This window comes from Ambystoma mexicanum, chromosome 12, assembly GCF_040938575.1.
Source record: "Ambystoma mexicanum isolate Mex_15411 chromosome 12, UKY_AmexF1_1, whole genome shotgun sequence".
Lineage (NCBI taxonomy): Eukaryota > Metazoa > Chordata > Amphibia > Caudata > Ambystomatidae > Ambystoma > Ambystoma mexicanum.
This window is the reverse complement of record NC_090936.1, coordinates 530,412,909-530,435,801: the sequence shown is the minus strand read 5'-3', so window position 1 is coordinate 530,435,801 and position 22,893 is coordinate 530,412,909. Positions and strand designations below refer to the sequence as shown.

General features: G+C 42.3%; 1 protein-coding gene across 2 annotated transcripts in view; it reads left to right on the top strand.

The window, feature by feature from the left end:
* The window catches only part of LOC138513746 (C-type lectin lectoxin-Thr1-like), a 634,248-nt gene that overhangs the window by 583,774 nt on the left and 27,581 nt on the right, over positions 1-22,893 (top strand). For both annotated transcript variants that reach the window (XM_069628829.1, XM_069628832.1), the window contains exon 6: positions 17,476-17,548. In XM_069628829.1, the coding sequence (XP_069484930.1) occupies positions 17,476-17,548 (73 nt within the window). The remainder of the gene's footprint in view (positions 1-17,475; positions 17,549-22,893) is intronic.

The window sequence follows — 22,893 nt, the reverse complement described above, 5'->3', positions numbered from 1 at the left end:
ACTCTCCAATTTCACATGGTGAGCTTGTTCCCCTTCGCCACCTCTACCATGATGCCATTTCATCCTTTTGCCTTCTCCAAATGGCATTTGTTCCACCTTTTGTTTTTCGCTAGCCCTGTATATTCCCATTATATTTGCACTTATCTCTCACATTGAAGAAAAAAAATGCCTCTCTTTTGCAAAGCACCATGGGGCACATAGCTATAATTTTGGAAGAACGGGGCACCACTTTCTCTGTGAAATATTTTAACAAACACTGGACAGAATAACCCCAGACCCCTCCCGGAAATCGAGTCAATACTTCGTGCAAACGTTGTTTTATATCTGGTCCAATTTTGTCCAGTGGTTTTTGCTGTGCGCTGCACAGACATTTTGACTTTTTCTCTGTGGGGAAATTAATGGGAGTAGGCTGAAAACAGCATTGTTTAAGTTTCTTATTAAAATTTTTATTTTTAAGGGATCTTTCCCAAAATGTCCGGTCTTGGGGGCTAGGGATGAGTAGGGGGCAGTGACAAACATTGTATTTGCAAAATATGAGCCAAATCCGTCATGCGATTCAAAAGTTATTAGCAATTCAATTTCCTGGTTTCCTATAAATCTCGAATCTCAACTTAACTATAATGCGGAGACCACCGCACTGTAATATTTATGAATATACATACACACACATATATATATATATACTTTATATGTACGCTATGTATATGCATTTTAATTAAACATACCATCTGTAATCATACTTTAATAGAAAAACACTCCACAAAACCCACTCCTGTGGAAAGAACATAGAATATGCAAAGATAGAAAGTTGAAGCTCTCTGGGCAATGAAAGAGGGGTGAAAGGCAATTAAAAAAAACACAATGTTCTTGAAAAGGATATGTTCTTGTTGTGAAAAGGGATTAAAGATGATCCAACCAGTCTAAAGATCCCAATGATACAACAAAGGGGCAGTTATTAGTCAATAATACCTTTCTCTGTTCTTAGCGATTCAACAGCATTAAACCTGGTCTCTCTGTACTGCTTGTGCGGTATAAAGGAGGCGTGAATATGGGGATAGTGTTGTTCCGGATGGGAAAATGTGTTGAGCTAGGGCCGGGCTGAAGATCGTTATGGTTAGAAGTGCATATTGTGAGGGCCACCAGGGACGGTTTGACAGTCGGTTCAGTGGCGAAGATGCTGGTGACTCGATGCACAGTTCTATGTGAGTGGTACGATGCAGCATTTGAAGATCACGGTACGATGAGGCCACCAGCGTCATTTTGACTTGCTATGGATATTGGCAGTGAAGATCCTAAATGTTTAAACCAGCATTCAGGGAAATTCAGATCATGAGGGCCACCAGGGTTGTTGTGATGGTAAAGATGTTGGTAACTGGATGTACAGTTGGAGTCAGGTGGTCCAGTGCTGCATTCGAAGGTCATGGTTCTATAGTCAATAGCATCAAAGGGCTTTTTGTTGTGCAGTGCCCTGTCGTGAGGCTAGTCATTTTGGGTAGGTGTGGCTTTTGATCACTGTGTCCCAGAACAGCTCCTGCTGGGATTCTGTCCTGCTGGAGAGAGGTATTACCTGACACTAAACAGAGAGGTCTAGCCATCTAGTTTCATGTTCTGCAAATGACTGGACCAGGCTGTCTTACCGGAATACACACATTGCTTCCACAGCTGGCCTGGCTCACAGTGCTGATACATTTATAATATAAATCTGATGTGGCTTCTCATAGATATGTGAATTCCTAGCCATCATACCCTAAACTCAGGTATGTCTTTATGTTTAATGATTAAACTGCCACCAGAAGATTAATTCCTCATCACTATGTAGTTTTGGAACAGAGGTGCAGACTTTAAATGTGGCCTGTGCACTCAAGTGAATTGGCTGTGTGAGAAATCAGAAGGTGTCTCACTTACCAGTTCTCAGGGATCTGTCATCTAGGTGGACGGAGCATGTCCATCGCTATTAGATCCAGACCCCAGGGTGCATCAGTGCGGGAGGATCACCTGGATTGGGGATCCTTGGGGAGTGGGTGTGAGACAGCTAATGGTGAGATGGGGTATCTCCCTCCCTTTAAAACCTTTACTCTCTCTTTCCCGATCAAGTCATGAGTTTTGTAACTCCCTCTCCTTCCCTGCACCAACACATATACATTCCCTTCACCCACTGGGGAATGACAGACTCGAAAATGTCCCGGTGCCATGGTCAGGCAGAATCAGGCAATTGCCTGGAACAACTCACACCTGAATCCTGTTTACCCTCACCACCTGGATAAAAGGCAGAGCACAGGAATACACTTCGAGCAAGGCAAGGAATGAGACAGAGCACATGATGGAGCAGAGAACGAGACAGAGCACATGAAGAAGCAGCCTATTCCAGACCGCAGCTAAATCGAGGAAGCGAGACGGAAAGTCACAGAACGAAACCAAGGAGGGAGATGCCCTTGGGCTGTTTGGCAATTAATCGCTGGGCTGTTAAAAACTCAGAAACAACACATGTGAGGCAGACAAGTGAGGCCAGGGAATCCTGTAATGCGTCTCCGAGATAACAGGAGTCCTCCTGCCTGAAGTGCAGCCACTGTGGTATAGCCCTTGACTCCATGATCAAAGCCGTAAGCCGGTGAGTTGAAGACAACTGTGTTAAACCGGGCTGCGTATGAACGGAGGTTACGGGCGGCAACAAAGTGTCCTATGAAGTCGATTGGAAAAGGCGTTTGCTGAAAGACCCGAATGAAAAGGGAAAGCCGATAATTGTTTTGTGAACTTTGAGAAGTGAACGCACGATACTAAGTAGCAGATTGGCCCAGAACCACGTTTGTGCCCAATTGAAAGGTCTCTGCCTGAATGTATCCCACTAACAGAATTTATGAATGTGAATATGATTAATGAGGAAGAGACTCAAAGTGGTTCTGCGAGGGTTTAAATCAAATCCTTTGCACAATCGAAAGTCTTCGGTTTGTAGTGAACTATGAAAGAAATAGGAGTCTGAGCCCAACAGATTTAAAGTGAAAGGTGAAAGTGGTGTGAATTGAGAACAGAACCATACAGAGGCCCGAGTCAGACAGAGAGAGGCCTATGGTTAATTGTAAAGTGAAATAGGAGTCTGAGCCCAATGGAGGGGGACTCAAAGTGGAAGTAAAAGACTTGTGTTGCTTGAAAAGTAAACTCCTGAAGAAAGGAAATTTGAACAATCTTTGTTGAACATTTGTCTTGCGAGAGAGAAGCCTTTCTTGATTGAGCAAGAGACTTTTGGTTGCAGAGAGCTGATATATGATCTGGAACCGTGCCCATATGCTTACCCGAACTGAAGTGTGTTCTGAGGCCAAGTGTGCTGCCTTGTCCTGAGGTGAAAACGTGGGGAACTATCCAGTCATCCTGACATATTGTTTCCTGACACACTTTTTGTTATCTACTTCATTCCCACACTGTTTATTGTTTAAAAGTAGGGATTGGCAATAGTTTATTTTTAGTATAGGCCCTTTATTTTAACAAAGGCACTACTAGGACTGCATTATCTTTATTTTGATGGCTGTAGCTTGCTGCCATGCTTATATTTATGTTCAGATAGGTCTTTTTTCATCACCCTTGAAGTTCAATAAACACCCCTGAAATGTGGGCATTTGTATCTGGCTTCACTGTTTGGTACCATGCTTTCCTTATAGCTGTTACAGCAGCTGTCAAACTGGCACCTGTGTCCTCTAAACTTGCTCAGTTCCACTGGAGAGTAGACACTGCATATCAGAATACTGATCCAACAGGGGACAGATGTATGCTATGCTTCTGGCATGGAGGTTATGAAAGGGGATCTGATTAGCAGATTACCCTTTCTTAGTACATCATTTTTAATTAATACAAATAAAAAAGCCAGAGCTTATACAACCTTGTCAATTCCTCCGTTGTTCTTGACTGGTTTACGTCCTTCCTCACTGACATGACATAGTTCGTCTCCATGCCCCACTATCGACCAAATCCTACCCCAGTCAAATATGGAGTGCCACATGGATCTTCCCTATCACAATTCCTGTTCTTCGTATATTCAAATCCCTGGGATAGACTTGTATCACCAACATGCAAAGAACACACAAATATACTTTCAAATCTCCTACGCCACAGAACTCCACACCCACAGACACTGTCGCTCTGCCATTACCACCTAGATGGCCATCCAATTGCTAAATGCCAACCCATCCAAAACATAATGGGCCTCATTCCGAGTATGGCGGTAAGGGATAGCGGCCACCGGTAACGAGACCAGTGGCGGTAATCCCTTACCGCCATACTCCGAGTTCCCTCTGCGCCCTCGCCCTTAACGCCTGCTTTGAGCAGGTGTTAAAGTCGAGGGCGCAAAGGGGCCTCCAAGCCAATAACGGTGACCGTAATGAACGGTCACCGTTATTTGCATCTTCCCCATTCCCATTGAGCCCTATGGGGGCTCATTTGGGAATGGGGAAGAGCCTTGGTGAATGGGGAATCACCGCCCCGCCAACCTTGGAATGGGGCGGTAATTCCGCCATCCACCAAGGCGCTGCCGGTCCGGGTACGACGTCAACCAAGGCGTTAATAGCGCCATTGGTTAGCGCCGTACTCGGAATGAGGCCCAATATCTCCTTATCTGTCCCCTTAGGCACAAACCGGACTTCACACCTCTGATCAAAGAATGAATTACAGACAACGCAAACATATGTCTCTCCACACCAGTCAAGTCTATATACTTTATCATTGACCCCCACCTATCCTTCACACACCACATAGCTGCCATTGCCATAACAAGCAACCTACATCTTTACCTTATAAGCAAGATAAGACACCCTTCCCCCTGATGACTCTTGTTTCCGCAGTCAAGGAATAAGTTCTGTCCAAGCTGGACAATTGCAATGCTATGCGAATGGACTCCGCAAAAACATTCTTAGCCCCCTGCAAGCCAAAAGGAAAGCAGTGGAAACCTGCATTCCACACCTACCAAAACACTCACACATCATCCCAGCTCTCTCCAGGCTCATCTGTCTGTAAATATTCAAGAAGATTGCTTTGCAAGGACTCTGCATCGTATACAAAGGAGTCCACCTAAAAACACATTGCCTAAACAAACATCAGACAAGTCACCCAGAATCTCCTGCACATTCCACTCCACAAGCTAACCTGCACACCAGAGCAAGCCTTCAGACAATGGGCCACCTTTAAAGCCTGGAACATTCTCCCACCCCACATCCACACAGCACCTTCCGTGATCATTGTTTGCAAAAGCCTCAAAACATATACCTCTTTAGCCCACATGGTCAGGCCGGACCACCTCCCTTGCTATCGTATATCCATCCTATTCTTCTTCTCCTGTTATGGAGAGATTGTGCCTCATTACAAGTTCAGCAGTGCAGGAAAATGTAATTTCATTACTACCACTTGTTTAGGTGGTAACAGATTTACTACCACCATTTTAACTGCACCACCGAACTATAAGTTTGACCTTGAAGTGGAGGATTTTCATAATGGGGCTACGGTCCCCAAGACCCTGGATGGGATAAAAGGGGTACTCCTAGTTTGGAAGGAAATAATTTGTCTGAGGTTCTGCTAGCAGCCAACTACATGCAGGAAAAAACATAATGACAAAAAGAAGCAACTGAAACTAAGTTAATGGCTTTGCAGAATCAGCAACTGCAACCCTCTCAAAGGAGAGTGGGACACTTGGCAGGACTGGCACAGCGCCAGAGTGGAGGTGTAGGGGAAATGATACATTCCTTAACCCATGTAGCCGGCAAAGTCCGGAATCAACAACCACCTCCTCCCAATTGCTACAATGAGAAGTGTAATTATTGTAAGGAATTCTGCCATTGGAAATCAGAGTGTTTGAACCAGCGAGATCAAAATACAACCTGATCCTTTCCACAATCCTTTCTGCAGTTTCTTCCTCTGTTAGGCCCTGAAGACCCTTGCGTATGGAAACAAGGCACAATCACCATACCCTAAGTGATACGACAGACACGAGGTTCAATTCCCAAGTACTAGGGTTTTTTGCAAAGCAAATATTCTCAGTCAGTCGACTGGGTCTAACGTCTCGCAAAGTGTGATCAGTCAGACCTCGTGAGATGCAAGAGAGCGAACATTCTACAACAGTATCATATATATAAAAAGACAATCATACAATCTCTTTGTGACACATCAAAACCACCCATAATGTATCTTCTTGAGCTAGGGTTCGGTAATTGACAATTATGACAAATATGACACATTATGACACGTTTCTTTGTTAATCTATATTACTTGGTTTGGCAACTGTTGCAATTTGCAGTAAGCAGACATGGTTCTTTGTTATGGAGAACACAAAACATTTGTTTAGCGAGCAAACTGTGTTCATAGGAGAGACACATTCCAAAGCATGCTATCTTCTATTCGTGAACTAGGGGTCAGCCTGATCTAAGAAGACTCCGAAAGGGGGGCCACTAGGAAAGTATAATTCATACCTTTAACGGCCTGTTTCTACAGTTTCAGCGAGACCGGCTGGCACCTGGCTTGGTGATTAAATGCCTCTCTGCTCGCCTTCAAGGACTTGTGAGGGAGGAAAACAATGTATTTCTGTACTGCTTGGCATTGGTATTTCTGTCTGGGCCGGTCTCTCAACTGTAACTTGTGGCCTTGCTTCGTGTAAGAACAAAAAGAAAAAAGAAAATACATTTTGCAAAGCATTTGAACAGAAAGGCAAAGAAAGCAAAATGGCGGATCTAGGCCACAAAATGGACGCTCTATGGTTAGGCTGACGATTCTGTATTGGCGATGTAGGGCACATGATGCAAATGGTTTTCTGCCAACATAATATACATCTATGCTCAGGTAGGGTAATTTCTGGACTCATACCTCCACTTCCACCCCTGGATCTTTCAATTGCCAACAGGACAGCTGAAGGGCCAGCAAATGCATTGCAACACAATTTGTACAAGATCTCCATGGTGTGAATGCAACTGTTATGCCCCCATTTTATTTCAAATCCATTAACCTTACAGGCGGAAACAATTTTACAGAAGGAGACACGTGCTCTGAATTATTTTCTGTACATGTACACCTTGACAGTACCTGTGTGCCTTGACTCATTAAAACTTGCAATATACTTTTTCAAGTGTTCCCCAGGGGGATGAGGAAAATACAACAATTTTTTCCAAGATCTTGAATAGAGATTTACACTCACAAAGGTGGGTCCGTGTTATTGTAGTATATGTATGAATTGCTGATAATATCAGTATCACTGGAATAATGTCAGCAAGATTATCTTGACCTCTTAACTTCACTTGCTTTGAAGCATCATAAAGTTTTGAAAGAAAACTTCAGTTGTGTTAGACTGAATTATTGTCATCTTCTGAGTTCCCAAACCTGAAACTTGCAAACAGATAAGAGGTTTTCTTTGGGGTGGCCAGATATGGTTGGTAATTAATAACGGGCTACATCTCTATCATAAAGCCTTTGCTAACTATTAACCTTGATTCAAACCATGAGCCTCTTTGCTGGCCCCCGTAGGAGGACACAGAATTTGCAAATATCAAACAGGAGCTATCTGAAAAAACCTGCTGTAGGACTTCAGAATCATCAGACACATTTACCCTTTATTGTGATGAATGTGATGAGGAATCGTTTTAGAGGTTTTGACTCAACTGCACATTAACAAACATCACTGTATCACTTACTACAGCTCAGCTCTTAAACCTGTTGCAGCTGGACTTCTACCCTGTCTTTGATCTGTTGATGCAACTGCTCAGAAAAGGCAGACACTCTTGTTTTAGGTCACCAAGTGACTATGGCATTGCAGCATGCTGTAAACTCTTTACTTCTGAAAGGGAAAACCCAATACCCCACTCTGTATTGTGTGTATCCTAATGCCTACAATGGTATGTGGGTAGCTCTGTTATTGTTCATGATGGTGCAAATGTATGCTGCCTGCCATTTCCTTGAAACTTTGAGAAGAATTTGTGTTGGTCAACAACCTGTATCTGAACTTTGCTTTGTACCTGAACATAAACTAAGCAGAACTGATCCTACAATATGACTATCTATTATCTAATTGTTCTCTTCCCCTTACTGACCGTAGACTCTTCAACCTACTTGACGTGTGAAACCACAGACGCTGTGTTCACCCATGGATTGAAAGCAAGAACAGTTACCTTCATAAGACCTGTCAACATGCCTTCATCTAGAAAATATCTGACAGCTTAGCCCGCACATGTCTTCCCCATGACATTGGGCCTCATTACGAGGTTGTCGGTCCGGTAACAACGGTACCAGTATGCTTGCCGGTACCATTGTTACCAGACCGGCAAACTCCGAGTTGTGCCGCGGGTGCCTTTCATTCCACCAGGTCTGCCCTTGCGGAATGAAAGGCACCCGCGAGCACAGCATGCCTGTAGCACCAGCACCGTTGTGAACGGTGCCTGTGCTACAGGCATCCCCATTCCCGTAGAGACCTATGGGCCTGAAATGGAGATGGGGATCTACCGGCGCCGGCACCCACGAAAGGCCAATTACCGGGTCCTGCAGGGTCAGAATATCCAGTTAATTGCCCATTCGCGGGTGCCGGACTTTCATACCGGTATGGAGGTAGCCTTGCCGCTCTTACCGGCAAGGCTACCTCCAACCTCGTAAAGAGGCATCTTTGGATTCCCATTTGTACTGATATTTGATTGGTGTACATTTGTACTAGACAAAGGCTTGTGTCTAATTCAGGGGGACCTATGACCATTAAAGGGCATGGGTCCTTTCTTGATTTCACTGGACCACCAAGCTTTCCTCCACCTTCCAAAATTACAACGAAACATGTTTCAATCCAATTGGCAACTCCAGCTATAGGTCTCCTTTGTTCTGTAAACCAGGCAAGGAAATCAATATATATTATCAAACATAGATATACCATGTCAGTTACAAAGAAAGTCATCATTAAAGATCTTCCTTTCTTTTTCCACAAGGGTTGTTCTACATGGGAGTAACTTTTGTGGCAAACCAATTTGTTCCCATCATTTGGCAGGGGACCCTTTTCTTTAGATTTCATTTCCCCCCAACATTTTCAGAAAAGTTACTCCACTGGTGATCTTTCCTTGAATAACACTATGGCACATACAATGGTAATCATTTCATAGGCATGACCTCAGTTTACAACTAGATTCCAATTAATTGGTCTGGCTCCTGTTATATGGGGTATGTTGTGTTCACATTTAGAAACTTCTCCAACCTGCATAATACAGGAATCTTGATAAGAGGAATTAGCTGAACATATGGACTATGAGATACAAGAAAATCTCATTCAGTGCCCCAAGCATAAAAATGTAAAACGCAATGAGATATCTCTCATCAAATCCCTTTATGTCGACAACAGCAGAACTATCAGACCTGCTGTCAAGGGAGGAGCCCTAGTCTTTCTCAATACACAATACAATGAGATGGAGTGTCCCAGACAACTCAATGATGAATATACTTAACTCAGATTAGATATAGATCTGTTACGCTCACCTCGTATCCACGGGGATGCCACCCAGCCCTGGTTGGATGATTTGCACTCTTGAACCCTCTCCCGGTCCCTTGGTAAGGCCTCTGGTTAAAGATGGGTCTGCAATATAGGAGAGCTGGATTCAATACCAGATTGTCTTTATGTATTCCCACCTCTCTTGGCATCAACTCCTTCCTCCCCCTGCCCCTTCTCCTCACCTTAATATTGTAAAAGGTGGATTCTCCATCCTGCTCCTCGTGGCAGGGGTGCGTAGATGTGGGGGGCGAGCAGCGACCAAGTTACTTCACTGGTGAAAGCCCCCCTGTGGGAATCCAGGCTTGCTGCGACTCCATAGGTTTGCTGCTTTACCGTCTTTATATGCAGTTCTTAAGTTCCTCTTAGTTCGAATAATAATGTCTTGCTTCTTTCCTTTTAGGTATGGAAAGATATTTTGGTGTTGTCAAGCAGTTTGAAGATGAGCATTGGCCGGTAGGCAAAAGCACGGTGTGCACGATGCTGTCCGGTGAGTAATGCGCGATGCGCAGAGCTCTTTCGCCTTTTATATTGCTAACCTGTGTCTTTTCTCTCCTTGCAGGTTGCGATGTTCCTCACCGAGCGCCGTAATGTTTCAGCAATAATACTGACCAGGAGATGACTACCCAGGTAAGAATTGTGTGGCTTTCTTCATTTGGGAGGAAACATGAGTAAACGCTTACTAATGCTGTCTTTCTTCCTTCTTTTTCCAGGTTATGGTATTCCAGGATGCATGCGGTGCCGGATGATGGAGTTCGTACCTTCAGGTGAGTGGAACTGAAGTCAGCGATGGATTGAAGACAGGCTACTGTTCCAGGTAAGTTTTGTAGTGTTCTTTCTCTCTCTGCAGGTCTTTGGTTTCGGGTAAGCTGACATCAAAGAACTGGACACAGTGAGGGTTACACTGCCCACAGCTGAATAACGCAAAGCATGTTCTGCTGTTTGGGTGCGGTTTAAATAGTCTCAGGTAAAGTAGTCCAGGTAAAATAGTCCCAGGCCTGCCACACCCAAAGTAGTCCAGGTAAAGTAGTCCCAGACCTGCCACACCCACAAGACTAGACCGCATAACTCAGTTCCATGTAACTGAGCTATGTCTGTGCCTCCATGTTGGCTGAACCCCCCCGAAGTTAAATAGTCCCAAGTAAATAGTCCCATTCTAATGTTGGTCTTCATGATGGTTATGAGGCGCCAGGACTGACTCCAAGAGAGTCTTGGATGAGGTTTTAAGGCCTTTGACCTGGCACTAACTGGAAGGCTGACTTTCCAGTGAGGGCCAGAGGCAAGGGCCATGACAAGATCCCATGAGGGGGATCCAAGTAAATATTACTAGACTTCTAAATCATGTGGAAGAACTTGGATGGATTAAAAAGAAAACCAGGAATTTTCTACTATGGAAGTACACTGAGATACCAACATTTTACACTCTCTCTTAGAAACATAAATATCCCATTCATCATCTTGGCAGACCCATTGTTGCTGCCACAGATAGTATCCTTCAACCATTGGGTATCTATATTGATTAGTTTCTGCAACACATGGTTCAAAAAAGCTCTACATATATCAAAGATACCACCCATTTTCTTAGAATCTTGCAAGGCTTGACCTTATATCTGAGAACACATATTTTTCCAACAACAGACATTTATTCCTTCAAACAATTGGCACATCCATGGGTGCCATGATGGCACCAGCATATGCCCACTGTTTTATGTTTAAATATGAGGCTGAAAACAACTTGAAAACATTCAATCTGGCATAGATACTTGAAATACTTGGGCCGCTACAACTGCTCGATTTGAAGAGGATTGTTAGTGAAAATTAAACCAGCAATATTGGTCTAGATAAGATAGAACAGGGATCCACATGCCCTAGTGTTTGTTTCCAAGTATTCAGTTGAGAGTAACAGAATCAACAATATTATATTCAAACATTGGAACATCATCACTATGGATAAGAGATTGAATCACCTTTTCAAGGCTCGACCTACATTCACATATAAACGTAGCTACAATCTCAGAAATATGTTAGTTCACACTGCAGGGCACCAAAAACCTGATGACTCGAAGTCACACAACCAGAAGAGAACATTCACCGGCTCATGTCTGAACTGCACAAACTCGAACAATGTCATAGAAGGCAATGTTGTATACCACTCTAGGTCGGGTGCCAGGATTTTTCTCAGAGACGTTGCTACATACGTCACAGCACAGATCATCTATTCTATTAAATGTCCTTGCATGATTTATTACATTGGACAATCTACGAGACCAGCAACACTGTGATACAAACATATGGACTAGACACCTTAACTCATCAGTAACTAGACACTTCTTGGAAAAGCAACACCAACTTGCTCAAATCCAGTTCAAGATCCTGGAAGTCCTAGCCACCAAACCTTGTGTGGACAATTACAAGATCCTGAACTGCAGAGAAGCTTTCTTTAATTGGGATTGTTTGGAGCCAATTAATTCATTTTCATGGACAGGCTATGTTGTGTTTCAATGAGGGTTCTCTGTGTCAGATTTCTCACATGATGTTGGTATTACTTGTATTTAGATTAGATTATTCCTCTTCTTTGTTCCACTTTCTACTGTGGCCTATATAGACTCATTGTAGTTATGTTAGTTCCTTTGTTCTCCTAAGTGTCACAGCTTCTGCTCTAATATGTTTTATCTATTCTTATTTCTCTTCCATTTTCATTTGAATTTAGGCTTCTGTTTTCAAACTTGAAATTTTATTTTTTTAATTCAGTTTAATTTTATTTTTTACCTTTCTGTTTTTGTGCAGGCCCAAGAGCCTCATCCTCCCAGCTTGCCTACTCCCCTTCCTAATGTTTCACTGGTTATATGGTGTTTCACCAATCCACGGTTTGGGAGTTTTGTGGGTTATGGACTTCTTTCTGACTCATACACTTTAACCTTTTTCTATTCAGAAGGTTATTTTTTGTCCCTTTGGACAGGTATGTATCTTTGTTGCTTATTGCCTTCGATTCTCTTAGTGGGATTTTAAACATTGGGGACACCTTCATTTGTTCTTTATTTTTTTTTTTATCCCACTTCTCCATGTAACTTGGTTGTGATGAAGGAGATCTCTCTGAAATGTATTGGTCTGCTTCTGTGATACATTCATTCAAGATGAAAAAAGGATTTTTAACACACAAACCTGTACAACCTGACATACTGAATTGGAATTGTTTCTTTAAGTTGTTAGGGAAACTTGTATGCTCTATTTTTGTGGTACCTCAGGCAGGCTGGCAGAAGCACTCAGATGTGAGCTGTGCGTTACCTCTCCTGGGGCTCTCTGGCTGCTTCGGCTGCGATGCAACATCGGGATTAAGCTCAAATGGGCATGGTCTGGAAATGGCTCTATTTTAATTTTGATAGCATTGGGCACTGAGACTAGCCCGAAAAACTCGCTCTGTCCTGATTTAGAGTCAACAATGCAGATGCACTTTAAAGTAATTGGCATATTTCCTTCGCCAGATGAGTATTGCTCAAGTTATCCTCATCAACTTCAAGTAAAAACTGCAGACTGGGATCGAATGGCCAATTTGGACAGTCTGAATACGAAAAAGCGATATGCTGAATTTGCCAAATCTGGTTTTACTATTGGAAGCCCATTACAGTATTTATTGAAGCTGTGTCCCTCTTTTATTTGATGTGTTATCATGTATATGCATTTTAATATATTTCCAACCAATGAGTATCATGGTGACTGGGCTGGCATATCATTAGAACATAGAATATGTCGCCTGTGCTGCCAAGCGGTCGAGACTAGTAGCCATATGTTGCTGGAGTGTCCAGTTGTGGGAGACCCTTACTGTAGAGCATATCAAAAATGAGTCCCAAACCTGGAATCACTCCATGCAGACCAATTTTGGAGTACGATCTATACTGCATTCTTGGTGGTATGATATGATATGATATGGCATTTGTAACGCGTCTATACACAAGTGTTTCAAGGCGCGACGAGGCAGGGAGGGGGGAACAAGGAGAGACAGACAACGATCCTACTAGGCCAGGTGTCATTCAGATCGCACAAGTGCATGGGTAGGGGGGACGGGAAAAGTGCAAGGGGGAAAGGGAGAGGGGAAAGTGCAGTACAGGGTTAGTAATGAACAAGATAAATAATAAGGGCCAGCTGGTGGCAAGTGCAAGATAAGTGCGGGAAGGGGGGCTGTAGGGATACAGAGACAGTCCCGCAGTGCAGGGGTTGCCAGGAAGGCAGTGCAGGGGAGAGTGGCTGGGCCAAGGACTGAGATTGGTGAGTGGCCCAGTTGCCGATTCAGTACAGTTTCAGTGATTTAGCAGGGGAGAGGGAGAGAGAAAGCAGAAGCAAAGATGAAGGTTTTGAGGTGCTTCCGGAACCGGAGATGGTTCTCCTCAAGTTTCAGGGAGGCAGGAAGGCTGTTCCAGAGGGAGGCCCCAGCTGCGGAGAGAGATCTCCCCCCAACTCGTTGCTTGGAGAAGCGGCTGACCCGGAGGGAGTTGGAGGCGGAAGAGCGAAGTGCTCGAGAAGGAAGATATTTAAGAAGGGAGAGTTGAAGGTAATTTGGCCCCAGGCCCCAGAAGGCCTTGTGGACAATGCAGAGGGTTTTTAACTTAATCCTCGCAGCCACAGGGAGCCAGTGTAGCGATTTCAGTCCTGGAGAGATACGGTCCCTGGGCTTGAGGCCAAGGACAAGTCTCGCAGTCCTGTCCTGGATGAGTTGCAGAGGGCGGAGAGTAGAGGCAGGTAGATTTAGATAGACACTGTTACAGTACTCCAGCTTCGAGAGAACCGGGGCTCTGGAGACAATGAGCTTCTGGGGGAAGGAGAGGAAAGGAAGGATACCTCTGAGGAGGTGCAGCTGGTAGTGTGACTTCTTAGAAACGTCAGAAATGTGAGGAGAGAAGGAGAGTGTGGAGTCGAAGATGACCCTGAGGTTAACCCCGAGGTAATGAGTAGTGGCTGCAGCATATGCCTGGAAAGAGGTGCTTTGAAATTAGAAAAACAATTATGAATATACGGTACTGTGAGAAACCAGGGGTGCCTCCCCCGCTAGTTCCCGGGGATCTCTCAGGTGGCCAGGGCACAGCCATCATCTTTGGATCCAGACCCTGGCGGTGGACCAGTGCAGGAGGCTCACCTGGGTGAGGTGTCTTCGGGGAGTGGGGGTGAAGCAGCCAATTGTCAGATGTAGTATTCTGCCCTTTTTTGTTCATCTACCCCATTCTGTTTTTTAGGATACTCAGAAGTCCCCTCCCCCTTTTTACACAAACACTGCGCCGAGGAAGAGGGTGACTGAGAGTAACAAGACTACTTCTCATACATCGTACTGGACATGTCCCTTAATCGAGTCATGGCGAGGTCAGGCACTTGACTTCAAGTGCATACACCAGATACCAATTAGCTCTCCTCACACGGATAAAAGGCAACACCTAAAGATACACTCTGTGCAAGGAGGAACTTGAGTACGAGCAGAACTTCTGCGACAAAGGCACACCTATTGGAGCAGAACGACGGACCAAGGGACGAGAGCTGTGGGTAGAAAACCCAAGGGTTCCCTATTGGAGGTCGTAGCCTCTGACAGGCTGCAAAAGACATGTGGAGAAGGCCAAAGCCCACAACTGAAGGCTGCGTTGTTTTTCAAGGATGGCAGCAACCCTCCAGGGTGAACAGCAGAGTTGGGGAGGCAAGGCCAAGCCTGTGGTACTAATCTTGACTTGTGAAATAGAAATCATAGAAACCAGAAAAAGACGCACATAGGCAGTGAGTTGGCAAGTGATCTGAGAGACCGGTGTATGACAACGATTGAAATAGAAACAGTATATAACAAGTAAAGGCTGCAGCCATGTGGATGAGACACGAAGAAAGGCAGGCATGTAAGTGAACTTGGAAGTAAAGGCTAGCTGTGGAATCAGCAATACTAAGTAACAGAATGGTACAGTGAAAGGAAGTAGCCCAATCGAAAGTCTCTATGAAAGGTACTTTGTTTAAAGCAAGAAAACGAATAAACAGCAAAAGTTAAATAAAGAAGATTAATTCCTAGAGAAAGGAAGAGTGAATGTTAAACCGTGAACTTTCCGTCGAAGTGGTCCAGCGGTGGTCTGTAAAGAAAGCCCTGCGTATTTGAAAGTCTTCAGCATCTGAAAGTGGTCTGAGCCCAACAGAGGGAAACCTGAAGTATAGTAAGCTCGGGGAAGAGAGACCCCTGGCAAGTTTGTGTTGAACTTTATCCAGAGACGTCTGAACCTGACTTAGGGGGACACAAAAGTTCTGTGTGGTGAAAGATCTGAGCCTGACAGAGGGGGATCTTTGTGAATATTTTGGTTGAAACATTATTTTGGAAGTCAAAAAAGAGACTTTATTGTGGAATGCCAGACAGGGCTCGACCCACGGTTTTGAACTGTGTATTGTGTTGGAAGCCGAGCCAGAGTGTGTCATCCTGCCTACAGAGACCGACCTTACTCCGTGAGGTTTAACGTGGGGAGGGGAGCTGGTTCAACCAAATTATCATTTGAACACTGATTTTTCCTTTTGCATACAATTCTCAGGGATAGGGCAGGCATTAGGTTTTGTTAGCATAGGCCATTTTGATTTGACATACTCCACTAGTACTGTTATTTATTATTTGATGGTCTAGACTACTCCCATCCTAGTTATAGGACAAAGTAGGAGTTTTTCCAGCCCTAACTATTTCAACATATTACAAATTGTACCCATTGTGTCAGTGTAATACTTGTGATACCATGCCTTTTGTACAGTACTCATTAACACATCCGGTTTTTCCATTTCCTGTTTAAAATCTTGTAAGAAATGTTGATGTATGAATAGTTTTTTTGATGAAATTGTAAAGATTCTAGGGAGTCATGAATATTTTAATGTCATTCTACAGAGGTTTTAATCAATCGATCTGTTATTCATGTTTTAATTAATTGAATTGTTATTAATTGTTGTAATTTAAATGGTTTAATTTTATAGTACAAAATTCAATTAAACTATAATGCACTTAAATAAAAAAATAATTGTTTTTGTTTCATTGATGAGCTTGACTACTCAGAGAGTGATCACTCTGCACTAAAGGTGTCTCCTTCAATCCTCAATATAAGTTAATCCACTGTACCACCACTTATATTCTCATGGTAGTGCCACCGGAGCCAGTGTCTGTCACAGTAAATGATATAAGGAGTAGATCAATGGATTTGCCATTGTTTTACTGTGAAACTCGTAATGGGGCCCGAATACTGAGGGTAATGAAGGCCTAGGATTAATAGCATTAATTAAAACTGGTTCAGAATTTAAAAATGCCCATTGCCAAGACACTCAGGAGATCTGAGAAGTTATGTGTTGTTTGGTATTGCTATCCATCACCAAATCCAAGGAGGGTAATAATTTTCTGGTATAAGCAGATAGTGATTTAGGTTCTATCGTGTCGTATCCTTTAACAAGTTTGGATTGCATAATATTCATGACAAAATAACACACAGATGATTTCATTAATAGATGTGTCTGTGCGAGAAGCACCTCACGCTACACAATTTTTTAAAATGCTTACATTTTCTGAAAAAGTGATCATCCCGAGGGACACCAAAGTGCACACATGAGAACCACTGTTCTGCTAAGGAATAATGCATAGTCTATGGAAATACTCATCCAAACATAAGGACTGAAACATGTATAAATATTGTCCCAATAAATGCAAGCATAATGTGTCCATGCAGTGGTCAGTGAGCAACATGTGCCTGATAGATCTACCGCAAGCTGCAGGCACAGTGAAGGCATTTGGTTGAATAGCCCTTAGACATAGGGGCGAGGTTAATACTGTTATTTGAACCATTTTTTTAAAAAATAACTAATGACTAATATCAATAGTTGTTTAGTTGTGTTGATTGATAGGTTTTATGGTTTGTGTCGAATACACTGAATAATGAAAAAAGTCGATGAGTCAATGTTGAAAGTTTAATCTTTTCTGCAGTATTAATGACATGTTTTTATTTTATTTTTTCATCCCCCAGGACATGTCACCTGGAATGACTACCCTCTGTCATTTACCTTTCCTTATGTCTGCAAGTATACACTGGATCGCAGGTAAAGCTCTTTCCCTATCTACACCCTCACTTCCAGTTCACAAATAAACATGCTTTTCTGATAAAATTTGAGCAATATATAATGTTTAGTAATGCGCCCTGTCGAACTCGCTCAGCCATACACAGGACAAGGGTGGATTATCCAAAATGGGTGCCAACCTGACACCCTTTATGGAAGAGCCAGCCCAGCGAAAACACTAAGGGCTCCCTCAGCAGTGAGTGCTCTCTCAGCTGCAGCAAGGGGCTGAAGAGTGTTCCTGGGCAAACTGTAAAGGTACAGGTAAACATGGTTTCCTATTGACAGATCAGTACTCAAGCATACATTCCCAATTTGCCTGGCAAGGCTGGTGGCTTTTTACTTCCTGACCCTTATATGTTTCATTGGAGATGCAGGCTATAGTTATGCAGAGCTGAATGTGGATGGGGTGCTCCTACGCCTCAAAGTATATTGGAGTATTTAATTACACACCTACATGTTCTACTTTTCTGCTCCAGAATATCACTGCATTTCTAGATTAAATATATTTTGATGCCAGAGAATCTTCATAGCACAGCTAGGTCAAATTTGTGTTGGGGCAAAAACATTTAAGTGCAGGGCTAGGTTATAGCATTTCATCTCATTGTATAGCGCGATTGATTTCATTTACTGCCATATTGTGCTAGATTAATTTATTGTGAAAGCCAATCTGTTGTATAGCTAGCTAGAATATTGCACTTGCTACCACGGTAACTCATTACACTTCTAGATGACTTTTATTTTGGTAAATTTCACTACATTTGCTGATAAAGAATATCATTGCACAGCTATATTAACTCATCTAACAGAATATCTAATTGCATGTATTATCTCTCTAAGCACAACTAGATCATGCTATTTTGCCAACAGATTATCCCATTGCATAGCTACATCAATTTGCTCTCCTGCAATAGTATTCCATTGCATATCTAGATCAGTTTTATTTTGCCGCTAGATAATTTCACTGCATATCTATATTATTCAAGATAATTGTCATGCATAGCTGTGCCAATTCATCATGTTGATGCAAAGGTGCTCTGCTTCATTGCTCAGTTAACTTATTTTTTTTACCAAAGACTTTACTTGTATGGCTAGATGGATCAATTGTTGCTGCCATAGAATCTCACTGCACAGTTAAAGTGGTTTTGCCTCACTGCCAAAGTAGTTAATTTACCTTATTTGGCTCTGAACGTTTTTTCCCTTTTCATTGCATAGCTAAATTAATTCACTTTGCCATCATAGTGATTCATTTCATAGCCATATGCAAGTACATTGATATTTACTCCGACAGCACATTTGCTATTTACATAGACTAAAATGTTTCAGCTAGGCCAGAGAACCCATTGTGAAGCCCGACTAACTCACTTGATGCCAGTGACTACGTCCAGCAACTAAACTACCTTCTGTTGTGTAGCTAGATTAATTGTGCTACTCCTAGTAGAAACATATAATGAATTAATTGTGGAGCTAGATTAACAGGGAATATAACTGCTGGCTAGACAAATTCATATGGTTGCCACGCGTTTTCAGGGTGAACATTGTCTCTCTTTGCTCATAGACATGTATTGCTCCTAGATCTTACTCACACCTGGTTGACTGCACAGAAACCTACACAAAAAGCAAAGCAATGACTCAGTACAAGATCAGGACAAACACAACCTTGGAAAATCCTTTGCCAATGCACACAGTGCAGCCAGTTTTAGCCACTGTCAGAAAGGGCTCCCCAGGGAAAGACTGTCACACCAGGAGAGACACCTCATGCATCCTCACAACAACCTACATAATGCTCACCAACCTCACAGAAGACATTTATGGGTCAGAGAGACTGCATCCTAAACCAAAAACCCTTTATTTCATGCTACCTGTTAACTTACCGATGAAAATTATGAACAACGCGAATGTCAATAGGTGCAGGCAAGTGGGAAAACCAAAAGGAGTTTCACAAAATCCGGTTTAAGATGAACACATGCAAGCAAGAACCTATGAACACCTGCCTTCTCCAGAGCGCAATGGACAGTCTTCCACAGAACATGCTAAAAGGATGACAGAGCCATTACAGACTCATTTGACCAAAACACTCCCTTCTTCAGAAAGGGGTGGCAGGCTCTCTCAAAGGACCAACACAGTGACCCAACTCCAAAATTAGTATACTGTTTAATAGGGATCACAGTGACACCCAAGTCAAAATCTACTAGGACTATATAATTAGGAACCTACACAAAAGAAGATGCCACCCAAATCCTCTGGCAATCCAGAGCCAACCATCATCAAGGATAAAATACCCTTTAAAAATGAGATTAACACACTGCTGCAAACTAAACCAAAATAGGACAAAGAACCACACATTGCTCTGTGAGGAAGGCATTGGCCCTCGTTACAGTTTTGGTGCTATCCCGATTTACCAGTGGGATGCCACCAAAACGATAATACCGTTTCCTCCACTTGTAATTACCGGCATATTCAAAGTGGCGGAAATTATGGTAAACACCCATTCCATTGAGTTCCATAGGACTCCCTCGAGAGGATTGCCAGAATTACCGGCACCGGAATTACCGGTGCCGGTAATTCCCGCATTTTATTGCCAGTGTGGGCAAGATTTACCTCCAGCTCCTGTCTGGAGGTAAATCAGTGCCCCCATTGGCAAAACGTGTTTGCCAGTGGGGGCACTGAATAAGTATAACAGAATAAGAATAATAACTGAATATGTATAGGCACAATGTCCTGGAGATGTTTTTAAAGATTTGCTTGTGTTTTGTTTATTTGAACACTAGTCACTGGGTGAGGTGAAGATGTTGCGATGCATTTTGTAATATGCATCATTAGATGAAATGTATAGATGTTGTGATGATATGTATAAAGAAAGAAACAAATGCACACCAATGTGCACAGGTCGCAGCTCCGCTTCACCATCAAGAGAAATGCTCGAAGTGCCAATGTTTACAAATGTTGAAATTTCGCTTTATTGTAGACAACAAATCTATGCCCTAAGCAACAAAAAAAGGCAGACACACAAAACATAAAGTATTTCATGCCCAACTGAGCTCTTGTTCACACACTTGCAGAACTCAGTTTGAACATTTGTTTAATAGGGCTTTCAGTTTTGCTACTATATGATACAATCTCGCATTTAGAACTCTTTGGTTCACTAGACAATAACATGGCACTCTTGGCCTACTATACTATAACCTGTCATGCTGTTACATAGTATCCCATAAACAGAGTTGTGGTATCAAAGAATAGTAATAGGTAGCCCCATATTACATGTGTAGTCTGCAAGATAGTCACATATGATACCTGTGTCTGTAACAAGCAGTGGATAATCTTGTCGTATGAACTCAATGTGTGGAAGGAAATTTACAGACACACACTATTGAGTTAAAATAACCTAGAGATGTGGGAAAAACACAACTGTTTGTTTGTTTGTTTGTTGTTTGTTGGGCTTAAACTAGTGTGTCAATGGATATGGTCAAGAAATCAAATAATCAATCACACCAGTAACCCTCATAAACACTCAAAAGATAATGTTGTAAAAATGTAGAATTCACATAATTCAACATTTCGAACAAATTAAAAAATATTTATCCAAAGAATAAAAAAAACACTTCAGTTACAATCTCAAAAATCAATTATCAATGTTAAACAACAATAAAAGTAAACAGTTCCTCATTGATGTTGTGTCCTAGTGGAGCCTTTGTTTCAAAATCAATGATGAGTTTAGTCTCCTGTTGACACAATTTCAATGTTCTATCACCTCTTCTCGGGTGACTTGGTGCATGAATTACACCAAAGAAGGAAACACCAATCAAACTGGAACCATGGTGTTCATCGCAATGTTTGGCAATAGGGTATGAGAAATCCTTGTTTTTAATGGCCATCATGTGCTGTGAAATCCTGATTCTTTTTAATTTGCAAGTGGTGCTGCCCATGTACCACTTTTTGCAAGGACAACTCAAAAGATATACCACAAATTCAGTTGTGCATATTATGTTTGAGCAAATGATATACCTCATTTGTAAGACGGGGCGTAAAAACTCAGATTGTGACACTGCATATTGACACAATATACATTTCTGACACTTGAAGAATCCTGTATGATGTCTATATAACCAATTTTGTTTTTGTGCCCTATCGGGGCAAATAGCTAGACACCAATTTATCTTTCAAAGATGGTGATTGCCTGTAGGTAATACTGGGGTGCATTAGCAAAAGTTCAGATAGATTTTAAAATGTGCCAATGTTTAAATATAAGGTCGCGAATGTAGTGTGAATCTGGACTATAAGTCAAAGTCATGGCTTCGGTGTGTTCAGCATGGTGTTTTCTACTTGTTGACTTGTCAAGTAAAGTGTCATGATTTAGGCTCCTCTCTTTATAAAAGGCCCTTTGATCACTTTTTTGGAATTACCTCTAGAGATGAAAATAGAAGCAGCAATGGAGCACTCATTGTTAAATCTACTGACATCTGAGCAGTTACGCCTAAGGCGAATATATTCACTGTGAGGGATGCTGTTTATGCATGTGGATGGATGATTGCTAGTAGTCACCAAGGGGACATCTGCACCTGTAGGCTTGCGCTATACTTAAGTAATAATACCGTCACCTGTGATGTTGACACGAACATCCAAATATACCACTTCTGTTGAGCTATGTTTTTCAGTAAAGCTCAGGTTTAAGTCATTACAGTTTAAGACTTTCACAAAGTTAAGCCATTCACATTCCCTCCCTTTCCAAATGATGAATACATCATCAATAAAATGTAACCAACAAATTGCCTTATTAGTGAACTACTTATTTTCAGATGACCCCACACCATTCCTCTTCCACCATCCCATGGTGAGGTTCACATAAGCGGGGGGAAAAGGTTGCCCCCATAGCAGTACCCCCTCACTTTGTGGTAGAAGGAGTCATTGAATACAAAATTATTTTGCATCAAACAGAAAGAAATCATCTCCAAAATCATAGAAGTTTGACCATGATAATTCAAAGACCTAAGGTCCACATACAATTTACAAGCCTACAATCTAAATTTATGGTCAATGGAGGTATATAAGGATACCACATCCAGAAATGTAAGGAGCATACCTGCCTCCCACAGTATTTCATTAATTTGTCTTAGGAAGTCAGTTTTATCAAAATAAATGATGGCAAGGTAGACTTTAAAGGGTTAATTGTTTCATCAACAAATGTAGTCATATCTTTCAATACAGAACCACATAGAGTAATAATGGGTATCCCTGGAGGATTGGTCATGTATTTGTGCATCTCAGGTACAATATAGATGGTAGGCATCACCAGTGTAATGGGAAACAGAGATTTTGCTGTGTCTAAATCC